The sequence below is a fragment of the Takifugu rubripes genome, chromosome 7 (genome assembly GCF_901000725.2).
Source record: "Takifugu rubripes chromosome 7, fTakRub1.2, whole genome shotgun sequence".
Lineage (NCBI taxonomy): Eukaryota > Metazoa > Chordata > Actinopteri > Tetraodontiformes > Tetraodontidae > Takifugu > Takifugu rubripes.
In genome coordinates this window covers 15,825,149-15,838,955 of record NC_042291.1, presented here as the reverse complement: position 1 = coordinate 15,838,955, position 13,807 = coordinate 15,825,149, and the positions used below count along the sequence as shown (strand labels likewise).

At 48.1% G+C, this 13,807-nt stretch overlaps 2 protein-coding genes and 2 pseudogenes across 3 annotated transcripts; 3 read left to right on the top strand and 1 right to left on the bottom strand.

Annotated features, from left to right (window-relative positions):
- Positions 1-17: 17 nt before the first annotated feature.
- Positions 18-1,785, bottom strand: LOC115250388 (tumor necrosis factor receptor superfamily member 14-like). The gene is made up of 3 exons (XM_029838765.1): positions 1,297-1,785; positions 1,028-1,153; positions 18-234 (listed from the first exon to the last, which is right to left on the bottom strand). The coding sequence occupies exons 1-3, from the start codon at positions 1,370-1,372 to the stop codon at positions 56-58; spliced, it is 381 nt and encodes a 126-aa protein (XP_029694625.1). The 5' UTR covers positions 1,373-1,785; the 3' UTR covers positions 18-55.
- A 145-nt stretch (positions 1,786-1,930) lies between these two features.
- LOC115250375 (complement C1s subcomponent-like) lies at positions 1,931-5,586 on the top strand (annotated as a pseudogene).
- Positions 5,587-6,110: 524 nt separating this feature from the next.
- Positions 6,111-10,110, top strand: LOC115250371 (complement C1r-A subcomponent-like; annotated as a pseudogene).
- Positions 10,111-10,262: 152 nt separating this feature from the next.
- On the top strand, positions 10,263-13,437 carry LOC115250377 (complement C1r-A subcomponent-like). Of its 2 annotated transcripts, XM_029838703.1 has the most exons (9): positions 10,263-10,377; positions 10,458-10,662; positions 10,925-11,093; positions 11,191-11,331; positions 12,098-12,232; positions 12,314-12,385; positions 12,471-12,676; positions 12,744-12,958; positions 13,059-13,437. In XM_029838703.1, the coding sequence occupies exons 1-9, from the start codon at positions 10,352-10,354 to the stop codon at positions 13,429-13,431; spliced, it is 1,542 nt and encodes a 513-aa protein (XP_029694563.1). In that variant the 5' UTR covers positions 10,263-10,351; the 3' UTR covers positions 13,432-13,437. The 2 variants fall into 2 exon arrangements, with proteins under 2 accessions (XP_029694563.1, XP_029694564.1); XM_029838704.1 differs by lacking the exons at positions 10,263-10,377; positions 10,458-10,662; positions 10,925-11,093; positions 11,191-11,331 and adding exons at positions 11,570-11,623; positions 11,692-11,839.
- The last annotated feature ends 370 nt before the right edge of the window (positions 13,438-13,807 follow it).

The following is a 13,807-nucleotide window of genomic DNA, read 5'->3' as shown; positions in this document are numbered from 1 at the left end:
GGACAGTCTCACTAATTTGGACCTCGTTGGGGAATAATGCAACTGCACGTTGGGATCATTTAATCCGCATTTCCGGATGGAACCTACCGAGAGACGTGACTCCTTCGCCCGGGGGACAGTGGAGGACCGGCTGGCAGTGCTCGCATTTATGGTTGCTGCAGTAGAACCCCGTCGTGCACGTACACACGGTGTCCTCCTGAGGGCTGCATTCCTTCAGTGTCCTCTGGTTGCTGTCTGGAAGACCCACAGAGAAGCTTTTAGAGGGATCAAGTCTCCCGAAGAGGGAGAACCTGGATTCACTAACGAGCGTCAGCATTTGATCCGAAAAAAGGACGAGTAGTTAATGTGCTTTTAGATTCCCATCCACCCATCCACCCCTCCATCATCCATCCATCCATCATCCACCTATCCATCCATCCACCCTCCATCATCATCCATCCACCCCTCCATCATCCATCCATCCACCCCTCCATCATCCATCCATCCATCCACCCATCCACCCATCCATCATCCACCCATCCATCCATCCACCCCTCCATCATCCATCCATCCACCCCTCCATCATCCATCCATCCACCCCTCCATCATCCATCCATCCATCCATCCAACATCCATCCATCCATCATCCACCCATCCAACATCCATCCATCCATCATCCACCCATCCATCCATCCATCCACCCATCCATCCATCATCCACCCATCCATCCATCATCCACCCATCCAACATCCATCCATCCATCATCCACCCATCCATCATCCACCCATCCATCCACCCATCATCTTTTCAACAGCTCCAGCCTCAGTTTCCATGTAAACAAGAAAAATAACATAATAATAGTAAGACGGGAGGTTCTTGCACGGGGGCCCTACAGGGCGGCCAATCCTTTTTTTGTGTGCGTGTATTCACAAGTCTGAGCGCGCGTCTTTATCAAAGACACAGGATGGTTTCAGCTCACAGGTCCCTCAGAGGACACACACACACACACACACACACCACACACACTCACACACACACACACACTTACTGGAACTGCAGACCCTGCAGAGATGACAGCTCTTCATATGATTCTTTGTGGCCGTGTAAAAACCGTGTTCACACTTTGCACACTTGGTCGGCCGGTTGCCGTCGCACTCGGCTTCCACGTACGAGCCTGACGAGACGAGACGCAGAGGAAGGTGAAATGAGCAGCTCAGAAGATGACCAGCCCAGTATTAAGGCAGGCCAGATCGCTGATAAGCAACACCTTTAAAAAGCCCAAGATGAAAGAAATGTCAGTAAATGATGCTGACTGACCTGCACCACAGCGACCACAGCATCCTCCCGTTTTACTGGGGTACTGGTCCTCATTTGTGCAGTTCCCAGTAGCCATCCGTTGCACTCGTGATGACAATACTTCCCCGGTGCGTCCACCCTCCAACTAAAGTCCCTTGTCTTTCTCTACGGCTCTTCAGGAAGCGTCTACCCGATCTTTAGGTTGGCTTCAAGCTTCCTCTGGACTTGTTTCTGACGTCTGCTCTTCTGCCACCTCTCTCGTTCTGACTTTCCCCTCCTCAGTTTGCGTTACCTGCTTCTCATATCTCTTCTAATCCTGCAAAATGGAAAACCCCCGGGTACCTTTTTTTGCTTTATTTCCCTCCTCTGCGTCTCTGTGTCTCTCGCTCTCTCACTCTCTCGTTTGTCTCTTGTTTCCTCCCTTGTTTCCTGTGTGGGTCCAATCGCTGCTGAGTAAAACACAGGCCTGTTTCTGCTGAGGTTCAGGTTTTAAAAAAAGAAGCTGAACCTATAGAGTAAGAGCACAATGAAACATTTCCTCTCTCCTCTACACCCTTTCCTTTTACACATGTTCCATTGTTCCCAGTGAACTTTTGTACCAGTGATGTGTGACGGGGCTAAAAATGTTGATGCTCCTTAGTTACTTTTTTTTTTTTTAATAAAATGTCTACGTGTGCAAAATGCGAAGGGGGAAGGGCGAGAAATAGAAACTTCATTACAAAGAAAAGAGAAGCAGAGATTTTGAGGTTATTTATTTAATGGTAGGGATCTGATCGGATCACAATGTTGCGATTGAGGTGGGTTTGCACTTTTTTTTAATAATAGTCTGAGAGCCAATGAAACTGATTGCATGAGCATTGTTATTGTTATTGAGCTACTTCCATTCTTCAAATTGATTATTTTAAAGCATTTCATCAGTCTCATTTTTTACTTTCTTAATGCATCTCCAACTCAGTCTGCTCCTTCTGCTGTTCTCCCACTTGGCCTCCTCCATATTGTTGGGATGGGTGGAGTCTCCAGGGTACCCCCGCGGATACCTGCCGCACGCCAGTTTGAACTGGAGCCGATGCGCCAGGAAAGGTCACGTCATCTCCATCACACTCATCCACCTGGACCTGGAGGACAGCCCAAACTGTGAAAACGATGCCGTGAAGGTCGGGCCTCCCCAAGAAGCAAGAGAAAACCCTCAGCGTGGTGTTCTGCCGCTCACACCTCTCCCTCTCTGTTACAGGTGCTTTCGAATGGAAGGCCCCTCTCCATTCTGTGTGGCAGAAAAGGATTTGCTGAGCTTCAGTCGTCCGTGAATCCCGTCCTTTTGTCCTCGCCGGAGGCTGCCTCAATCTTCTGTTTGTCTCGGACTTCTCCAACACGAAGAGACACAGCGGCTTCAGGGGCTTTTATACCGAACAAGGTCAGAAACAGAAAAGAAGACTCCAAATGGCATCCTCTGCTAGCTTTTCATTGTATTTCTATGACCCGGAGAGCCGATTTTGTGTCGTATGAGCCTAAACTGTAAAACAGGGCACTTCAGAGTCGTCCGAGGTGTCTTGGTGACCTATTCTAGAGCCTGGTTCTGTCTCAGCAAACCCAAATGCCCACAACCTCTTTAAAATGACGCTGCTTTCTTTACTTTGCCACTCAGACTTTGATGAATGCCAGGATGACTCTGAGGCCAGATGCACACAATTCTGCCACAACTTCGTCGGAGGGTACTACTGCTCCTGTCGTCATGGTTACCACCTGAAGGAGGACAACCACACTTGCACTGGTAAATAAAACCAAAACACCCAGGCTGCCATAGACCAGAATCTAATGAGAGAAATCAGCGAATGCTCACACAAGTGAAACAGGAAGCGAAAACTGGGGAAAATGGAGGAAGCAGAAGCTCGTGTGGGGGAGGGAAAGAGAGAATGGCTCTAATAAGTAAAGGTTGAGTTGAGAATGAGACGGGACAGGCACATTGTGTAGTCCTGGTCCTTACATGACAAACCCTCCCTGGGATTGCAGTGCATTGCTCGGAGGATCTGTCGGGGCTGCGTAAAGGGGACATTTCCAGCCCCTCCTGGCCAGCTCCTTACGCAATGAATGCTGACTGTCTGTACACTCTGTCCGTGGAGGACCACCTGCAGGTGGAGCTGCACTTCTCTGAAGGCTTCGATGTGGAGCAAAGCACCGACGGCCACTGCATCGATGCCTTGATGGTAAAACTCCCTCCCTTCATTTTCATTTTTGTACAGTCAGCTGATATTTCTTGCTGCCTACTCCCTTTCCTTTCGCACTTCCCGTGCATGTTTATTGCACAGATATTGTCATAAATCTGGCATAAATTCACAGATTCAGACTCCTTCTGGGAATCTGGGGTCATTCTGTGGGCTACAACCTCCCCCATCTCCCTTCCTCACCCACTCCAGTCAGGTCCACATTCGCTTCGCTTCTGATGGCTTCGGCACCAACAAAGGATTTGCTCTCCGCTTCAGAACCAGAGGTACTGAAGCCTTCTCACCTTCGGCGTTACCAGTACGCAACTGTTCTGAAAGATGTGGCTTCCACGGCTTTGTAATTGTTCCGGGCAGCTAAGGTGTGCCCAGCAGCCGTGACTCCACACTCCACGGCAACGCCACAGCAACCAGATTATTCTCAGGGTCAGACGGTCACAGTCAGATGCCGTCAGGGCCACATTGCGAACGTGAGGCCTCGATCATTAAATAAATACGTCCTTTGAAGCCATTTGTAATTAACTGATTTTCTCTGTTTAAAAAGGTGCAGAATAGCTTATCCATGACTTCGGAATATGTGACGACATGTCAGAGAACAGGAAACTGGTTTCCCAGTTACGCCTGTGAACGTGAGTGTGACTGTAGCTCAGTTATTCTCGCTTCACTCTCACTTCCTGGTTTTTGGAGAAAAACTTTTCTCTCGCATTCTCTTGTGTAGCGGTGGACTGCGGTTTTCCCAATATCCCAGAAGACGGAATTCTTCAGCTGGTGCAGCCAAAGACAGGAAAGGACTGTGTACAAAGATCAGATCAATTTTAAATGCAGTTCAAAGTACTACACACTGGAAGGGGATGGTAATTCCCATCTGGCAGCATCACACTTCTAAATCACGTGTCACTCGATTAGCACAATTTTCTTCATCCTTCCAGACACGTACACTTGCAATGCTGATGGCGAATGGATATCAGCTGGAGGCAACACAGAGATGCCGAAATGCATGGAGGGTAAACCTTCAAGGCTTGCCTTTGTATTTGAATCACATAAATTGCTCTAATTGATGTCATTTTATTATTTATTTCTTTTTTTCCAGCATGTGGGAAGCCTGACGTCCACCTCATGGGGACAGGGCGAATTTTGGGAGGTACGGATGCAAATCTGGGAGAATTGCCATGGCAACTGTTGATAAAATATCCCAGAAAAGGCGGAGCGTCGCTGATCAACGACCGGTGGGCCGTCACCGCAGCTCACGTTGTGGAGAACATACAGGAAGACACTTTGCGTATTTACGGCGGACTGGTCAACGCGAGGTCCATCTCAATAATGAGGTCGTCATGGAGAGTGAAAAAATCATCATTCATCCAACTTCGCCTCGGGATCTGAAATCCGCACCAATTTCGACGGCGGACATTGCTCTTGTAAAATTCAATTCCAGGGTAAATTTTAGGCCCCAACCTGATCCGATCTGTCTGCCCCCAGCCAACATGAGCTTGGTTGAAAATGAGCTCGGCACCGTGTCGGGCTGGGGGATCACAGAGCGACAGGCCGACGGCAGGTTGGACACATCCTACAGCCTAAAATACGCCCACGTCGGCGTCTACTCCCTCGCCAAGTGCAACGATGTACCCTACATATCAGGCAGCAAGCGGATGGTTTTCACTGATAACATGTTCTGTGCTGGAGCGGAAGGGATGGACAGCTGCCGGCATGACAGTGGGGGGCCGTTTACCACTCCTATGCTGGGCAATGGAAAAGGGCCTTTTTATCTGAGCGGCATTGTGTCCTGGGGCCCCCCCTGTCGTCAGCGGATGTATAAGGGTTATTACACCAAAGTGAAGAATTATATAGACTGGATTAAGAAGACAATAGACAACAACTCTTAAAGATGAGGGAGGAAATACTCGCTGCTTTCACACCTGATTCAACTTATTAATGCTGCAAGATGATGAATTCATTCATATTGTTCCATTCATTCATAAGTCAACTTGTGTTGGAAAAAAAAAGATTTAAAGACAAAACATTGATTTTTTTGTTTATCCATATAGCAAACACCATGGGTATTATAGGCTACAAGTACAAATAAAACTCTTGCTTTCTAGTGTGGGTGGATTTTCTCTGGATTAAAAAAAAAAACATTGAATGTTTACAAATCACCCTGTTTCAACACAGTGGAAACGCGAGACATTTGCAAAGTCCTCATTAGGTATGTAGCATTTAGGTCTTCAAGCTATAGAATGTGTGTTAAGATTGAAATAATAGTCACATGTGAAGGTCAGACATTATCGGACGATCTACAGGTCTCCAGAGAACCAAATGTGTGAAAATGTATAGAAAAATATAGGCACATATGTAATAGCTCCCTCTAGTGCAATAGACTTTTATTTATAATATAAAATATTTAAACACGACATAAAAAAGGTCGTTCAAAGTTGCTCATTTCATTACAAAACTGAGTAGATAAAAAAATCAAAACAACACGAATAATAACAATAAAATGAAATGACTAAGAGGGGATAATGGTGACATTATTTGGACATTCTTACTTTATTTTGCTAGGGTTTGAAACATCAACTCTCAGAATTCAAAGTCAAGCTTTCATCTGATTTTGCCAAAATAAACAGGGCATATTCCCGGCATCAACACGGTGTTGCTACACTCTGCAAACAAAAGCCATTGTGGCCAGAATGTTTTCAGTTTTCTGAGAGGTTCGCAGAAGAGTTTGTGTAGGATTGAGCTGTAGAATTGAGTGCAATGATGGGATGTTTCTGCTGTATCCTCTGGTAAGCTCTGAGGAATTCATTTACTGATTGTTTCACTTGTAATGTTCGGTGAGGTGACTTCTTCTGTGTGGAACTCCATTCCCATTATAGGATCTGCTGCTTCTCATTGTTTGTTTAATGTACATTATAGATATAGTAGAGTTCATCTGATGACCGGGGGGGTCGGTTTTAAACGTATATACATGCTTGAGAGTCTTGTATGACGACAACATTCAGTCCTTTTCTCTTTACATCAACTTTGGACCAGCAGCTCGGCGGGTGGACAACTGATTAACAGATCAAACTCTCTCTATCTACAAACCTTTCCAGCTTTCTGTATGTGACAGCGGGCCTGTGCTGGCCGCTGCTGGAGACAGAGCCACAAATGTATGGAGAGGTCAGGTCGCCCCAGTACCCCCAGCCTTACGCCCCAAACCTGCAGGAGCAGTGGGACCTACATGTGCCTGAGGGGTTTCAGATCCGAATTACCTTCACACACTTGGACATTGAGGCCTCTGCAGGCTGCCACTACGACGCCCTCACAGTCAGAACTCCATTTACATGTTCTAATACCAGTGGTGCTACAAAAAGATTTTCCCCTTTTTTTTAAACATCAACAGCTAACAATGCAACTTTGGGTTTTGACTAAATCTGTGCAGTCGCATTCTTTATCGTTGCAGGTGGAAGAAACGACCTTTCCTCGTGGTGTAATGTTCCTTACATGCTCCTGCAGGTTCTCTTCAATGGTGAAGTTCTGGGAAAGTTTTGTGGGAATGAGAATTCTGCCGACGGGAATCATCCCGGCTCGGAGCCCCTGTTGTCTCCAGGCAACACTCTCACCCTTATTTTCAAGACGGACAGCACCAACCCAGAGCGCCACCAAAACGTGGGCTTCCTGGCTCACTACCAGGCCATAGGTGGGCTTCATCACGTCTCTCAGCTCAGCTTCACCGCCCTCACCGCCGTAACACTTGTGTCAACTCTCCTGTCATCAGACATAGACGAGTGTGCGGCAGAGCCCGAGGAAGACAAAGGACTTCTCTGTCCCCAGATCTGCCTCAACACCCTCGGCAAATACATGTGTTCCTGCCACCATGGCTATAAGCTTCGGTCCGATCAGCGCACGTGCGTGTGTGAGTAAGGTGTTAAGTAGTGGTGCTTTTAGTGCCATTCAGCAGAGGATAGATGAGTGAAACTACGTCTGTTTGTCAGTGTCCTGCAATGATGGTCTATTTAGTGAACCAGAAGGGCACTTGGCCAGTCCAGGATACCCTAATCCAGAACACCAAGCCCTGACCTGTCAGTACATCATTTCGGTACCGGCCGGCTTCACCGTCTCTTTGAACTTCAGTGACAACTTTCAGATCGAGAGCACCATCACAGACCAGGGTCCAGACTGTCTTTACCACTGGCTGCAGGTGATGAGCCGTCACAGCAAATATGATGGAATAATCCCAAAGAGGCCAAATTTGCCGTCACCTCTGCTAACAGGTAACCATTCCTGGTCGAGGGTCAGTGAAGCTGTGTGGGGAAAAGAGTCCAGGCTTGATCAACACGAACTCCAGCACCGTGACTCTGGACTACTATATTGATAGTGACGGCTGGAGCAGAGGCTGGAGCCTGGACTACAGCACCCACAGTGAGACACAAATGTCAACTTTATCAAGTATATCACGGAAGATAATATTAAAAAATAACCAGCAGTGCTGTTTTCACGCATAAGTACCATGAGAAGTACTATTCTAATCACTTTTTTCTTCCATTGGGTGATTGAATCATTGGGTGTGTGGTTGATGTTACGTCTGCTCTGTACTTCAGGGGTGGAGTGTCCATTTCCAGGCACCTTAACCAACGGCAGGGTCACCCCCTCCCTGAGCCGGTACCTCTACCGGGACTACATCTACGTGCGCTGTGACACAGGTTATAAGCTGATGATGGTGAGGTGAAAGTAACCTTTGTGTCGCACCTTGACTCACACATTGCACTGATATTTCCCATCTTTCATTTCTTCCTGTTAGGATGGGGAAGAGCTCCCCAGCTTCTCTGCTATGTGCCAAAGCAACAGGCAGTGGCACCTCCCTCTGCCAGAGTGCCACAGTACGAGTCCCTAAGTCTGCCAGACACCTCCAACTTTTGCTGGGTGCTGTACGTTTCCATCAGTGTGGTAATGTCTCTCTGCAGTAACTGACTGTGGAGAACCCAAAATGTTGCTGAACGGAGGGTTCCAATTTCTGTCCGGGATGCTCAACCAGTACCAATCTGTAATCGAGTATCACTGCAATGAGCCGTTTTACAACTTTCTTGGAGGAAACGAGGGTGAGATATTTATATATTCCACTCCTAAATGTAATGCTGGAGTCCAGTTATGAGCCTCTGTGTTCTGCCGTCTCAGTTCGCTTCACCTGTGACCCAGACAGAAGGTGGAGATCAAATGAAGACCTGATCGTCCCCCCGACATGTCTGCCAGGTATTTCTCAACAGTTTGTCCAAGCAGGAAATGAATTAGTGGATGAAACTCATTAAATACGTCCATTCCATTTAGTCTGTGGCATGTCGATGAACCCCCTCACTGGCCATCAGAGAATCATCGGGGGCAATAACGCCGAACCCAACAGCATCCCCTGGCAGGTGCTTTTAAGCATCAACGGTAACAGAGCAGGCGGTATGATAATAGCAGACCGCTGGGTTCTGACCGCGGCTCACGTCCTCACAAGCAGAGAAGGCCCGATTTTATCAAACAACGTGCGGGTGAGCGACCTGGATCATATCTAGTCATACTTCAGCTGTGACTGCATCACTTATTTCCTGCCATGATTTGCAGATTTTCATGGGACTCAATGTTATTGATACCCTGCCAACCTCTGCCGTGTACCCTGCCTCGATCCACATCCACCCCGGCTACGCCAACCCCGGGTTGGTTGACTTCAACAATGATATTGCCTTGTTAAGGCTGGAACACCCGCTCACATTCAGCATCTCAGTTATGCCAATATGTCTGCCGGAAGGGGGCTCTACGCTGGTTAATGGCCATATGGGGTAAGGAAACGATTGTATTCAAAACTCTCCGGATCAACAGAGGCGTCTGTTGAAGTCTCTCTTCTTGGTTTGCAGCATCGTGTCAGGCTTTGGAGTCACAAACGACCAAAATCGAAAGATTCTGACAAACAGGTTGAAGTATGTGGAGCTTCCCGTGGTGGACCAGGAGATATGCAGAGCTTCAATCGCCGTGGAGAGAAGCAAAAATCCAAATACACCGATTCTGTCAGATAACATGTTTTGTGCCGGGTTCCCTGAAGGAGGGAGGGACTCCTGCCAGGGCGACAGCGGAAGTCCGTTCTCCATGAGCAACAACAACCGCTTCTGGGCCGCCGGGATAGTCAGCTGGGGGATTGACTGTGGTCGTGAGGGAACATACGGGGGGTCTACACCAGCATCGCCAACTACCTGAGCTGGATCAACAAGACAATGAATGAGAACTGAAATTTACAATCGATGGTGCAGCGCTAGTTCAGCTTCCTGCAGAACTGCCGCTCATTCCCTGTTAATGTCTAAACGAAAACACGAGTCAAAGCCTGTCACCAAATTTGCTTCTGTGTTGCTAAATTGATGCTCTGCTAACTTTGCAAATAATTGTGCACTATAATGTTCTTGGTTTGATCCAGAGTTAATCCGACATCAACAAAAGAGGGAAAAGGAGCATTTAGGGCTGCTGCTAACATGCTGATAAAACAATACGGTTTCCTAATAACGTTTCACAAAAGTGTCAGAACTTTCCAAAAAGCAATGTCACACTTTACCACTGTCGCTTGAAACTGCCTGCAGAATCAGGCTGAGACCGTCTCAGAGGCACAATACAAATAAAACTGAAATTAAATTGAACTGCAGTGGTTAATGTCACCCCAGCAAAACTAGGATGGCGGTTTCTCGTAATCTGCGCCAGTCACACTTATTGAGCAATCGTGGACTGTGGTCCTCGGTAAACACCAAGATAACTAAATTCTTGAAGGTTAATTCCATTGGAAAGCACAACACAGCACAGCCACAACAGTCCGTTTCTACATGAGACATTAAACTAAAACCGTTGACAGCTTCGCTAAAGCAAACATGGAACGGACCTTCTTTGCTGTATGGTAAAGCTTGGAACTGTTTGAAGGCAAGCTTTGAATGTTCCAAATATTGAGCCGGTTCTTTAAATGCTGTCTGTGTGCAGGATTGTGTGTTTGTCTGTGTGCCGGTGCAGACAGCAGGCTGAAGTTATGTCCGGGACGCTTCGGTCCCCTGACTATCCAAAGCCGTATCCTCCCAACCTGATGAAGCAATGGCATCTCTGGGCTCCGGAGGGCTTCCGGATCCAGCTAAAGTTGACACACGTGGATATAAACCCCTCTCGAGACTGCTCTCTGGATTCACTCACGGTCAGAGTCATTTTTGAACCCATTATCAATACGAAGTGTGAAGTACTCACTCCTATCAACACACCAATCTAAAGGGCTGCCGTCACCCAGTAAAGTTGTTCCCTTTTCTAAGTAATCTGATTTTCGTTTAGTAGCGGAAGCTTGTGTAACATTTGAAGAGTCTGAACGGCAGCAGGATCAGCCGCTGAGCTGTTGAGAAGTGGTCAGACAATCCTCTGAAGCTCACTCCACAGAAATGACATTTTCCTTTTCTTTATCTCAGGTTAAGCATGGTGAGACCATCAGTAAGGTCTGTGGTCAGAACTTAACGCAGCTCTCAGCCGAACCCATCACCTCCGAAGGCAAAAAAATGACCATCATTTTCCAAACTTCTGATTTCAATCCAGAGTTCCATCAGCACACCGGCTTCTTGGTTAACTTCAAGAAAATAGGTCAGTTTTAGATTTCTGCTTTCTCCTACGTCATTGACGCCATGATTCTGTATAAAAATACACCCAAAGGACCTAAATTCAATGGACACGTTAACAGACGTCGACGAGTGTTCGAAGGCCGACCCAAAGAACGGCTCAGGTTCCGTCTGCTCCCAGATGTGCGTCAACACCGTTGGTTCCTATTACTGCTCCTGCTACAGTGGATACACACTTCAGCCGGACCACCAGACATGCTTGTGTGAGTACTCTGTGCACCATAAGGCCGAGAGTGATCACTTTTTCCTTCCTGAACCCTCAACATTTTCTCCTGGTGTCCAGTGTCATGTAATGCTCACATATTTTAAACAAGAGGGACGTCTGTCTAGTCCAAGATACCCCCCATCCCTCACCTCCTAACCTGTCCTGCACATACGTCATCTCCGTGGAGGACCACTTCACTGTCACCCTAAACTTCACCGACTTCCACGTGCCACAGTGAAGACGGTGAAGACGCTGAAGACGGCCCCAGGTGCCTCCATCACTGGCTGCAGGTACAGAAGTGTCTCTCAGAGAGACTTGGATATTAAAAACGCTTCTCCTGAAATGTCCCACCTTCCAGGTGACCGTCCCAGACAGTGAGCCGATGATGCTGTGCGGAGGAAGGAGTCCTGGTGTGATAGCTACAGATTCCAGGACCATCAGACTAGACTACAAGACCGGGGATGAAGGCTTGAGTCGTGGCTGGAGTCTCAGCTACAGCTCCTCTGGTAATGGTCCAAGGAGGGGTGTCCAAACCCGGTCCTCAGGGGCCGCAAACCACCCGATCCAATAACTGGAGCCGTCCGACCAGGTAGACTTTCACCTGGGATCCCACGTTCCATAGTTAAGGTGTTTTATGATGGAGAGCCCAGCTGGACTGGACTGGGTTTGGACACCTCTGGTCTAAGGGATGGGGACAGTACAGATAGGCCATTGGTTCGGTTAAAAGAGGATTTTAGTGAGCCAAATGTTCTGTTGTTTTACAGCCAGTGGGTGCGAGGAACCGGAACCTTTGCTGAACGGAGGCGTGACCCTGCTGTCAGGTTCTCAGAATCAGCAGGATTCTGTGATCCAGTATCACTGCAACGAACCGTTTTACTCCTTCCCCTGGGGTGAAAATGGTAAAACAATCCAGTCAGTGGAATCGGCGTTTTCATGTCTCGGCTACATGATGAATGCTAATATTTCCATCTGATCCTCAGTCACTTTCACCTGTGAAGCAGACAGGAAGTGGAGATCCGTCCACCAAGATCTGCCCCTCACCTGCACACCTGGTAGCCAAACAGCCCGGCCGAGCGTGTTTTGATACAACGCGACTTCTGAATAAAGGGGAACTGTATTTGTGTGCTTCTCATCCAGTCTGTGGCAAACCCACAAGAATCATCGCTGACTATGAGAGGATCCTTGGAGGCAGAGAAGCTCCAGCCGGCGCCGTCCCCTGGCAAGTGCTACTAAATATAGAAGGCGTACGAGTCGGTGGCGTGGTGGTCGCAGAGCGCTGGATTCTGACCGCCGCTCACGATCTGAAGCACAGCAGAAAATCCATGTCCAGCGAGGCCGTCCAGGTGAGACCCGGCGTGGACCTTCACGCTGTGCCCGTCCAGGTTCTGACGCAGGCTCTGGTGTGTGCAGGTCCACCTGGGTCACACTAACCTTAAAGCCCTGCTGAAGTCCCCCATACTGGCGGCCTCCGTCCATATCCACCCAGAATACAACAACTCGGACGGCCTGGACCGCGACAACGACATCGCCTTGATCCGACTGCAGCAACCACTCACATTCAACGCAGCCATCATGCCGATATGTTTGCCAGCAGAGAACCGTAAATACGTCGCCGGCATGATGGGGTGAATAAGAACCTCTGGTGTTTGTGTCTGGTATGATCAGATCTTACTTTTGGTCCATCTTCACGATGTAAATCCGCCTCTTTTGCTTGCTGATTTTCAGAGTAGCGTCAGGCTTTGGCATCGTCGATATCTACCCCCTGCGCATCCCAAAGAATCTGAACTATGCGGAGCTCCCTGTGGTGGACCAAGAGACGTGCCGACATTCGTTCACTGAACTGAAGAAGCGCAGACACAATTTACCGCGTCTGACGGACAACATGTTCTGTGTGGGTCTCCCTGAGGGGGGCCAGAGCTCCTGCCTGGGTGATAACGGAGGCCCGTTTGCCCTGAGTGATGATGGGCAGTTCTGGGCCGCTGGGATTGACAGCTGGGGGGTCGACTGTGGAAAACAGGGAACATACAGAGTCTATACAAAAGTGGCAAACTACTTAGACTGGATCAATCAGACCATCCACGACAACGGAGGTTTCTAAGAACCCTCAACATGATATTACAAGACAAGTTATGATCATCTAGTGTCGGGGTGGCCACATCACACACATGGGCACACATGAACACCACCTCACCCCTTCCTCACCCCTTCCTCACACACACACACACACACACACACACACACACACACACACACACACACACACACACACACAGACCTCCGCTTAGCCTGATTTATTGTAAATGTCACACACCAACATGATAATGACAGAATTTGACTTCCTCAGACCACGGGCCAGTCATTCTCAACAATGAACATTGTGTGCACTGTCTCACACACACAAACTCTCAGTTCAACTAAGTCCACAAACAAAAACATAATAATTAAAATAATCTTTTTTTCTCTTACTATGCATG

Bases quoted from the DNA above. Each gene is read 5' to 3' on its own strand.
- LOC115250388 (XM_029838765.1), bottom strand. From the start codon at position 1,372: ATGGCTACTGGGAACTGCACAAATGAGGACCAGTACCCCAGTAAAACG. The intron at 1,154-1,296 runs GTCAGTCAGCAT...TCGTCTCGTCAG, and splicing joins CTGTGGTCGCTGTGGTGCAG to GCTCGTACGTGGAAGCCGAG. The intron at 235-1,027 runs GTAAGTGTGTGT...TGGGTCTTCCAG, and splicing joins CTGCAGGGTCTGCAGTTCCA to ACAGCAACCAGAGGACACTG.
- LOC115250377 (XM_029838703.1), top strand. From the start codon at position 10,352: ATGGAACGGACCTTCTTTGCTGTATG. The intron at 12,233-12,313 runs GTAAAACAATCC...TCTGATCCTCAG, and splicing joins CTTCCCCTGGGGTGAAAATG to TCACTTTCACCTGTGAAGCA. The intron at 12,959-13,058 runs GTGAATAAGAAC...GCTGATTTTCAG, and splicing joins TACGTCGCCGGCATGATGGG to AGTAGCGTCAGGCTTTGGCA.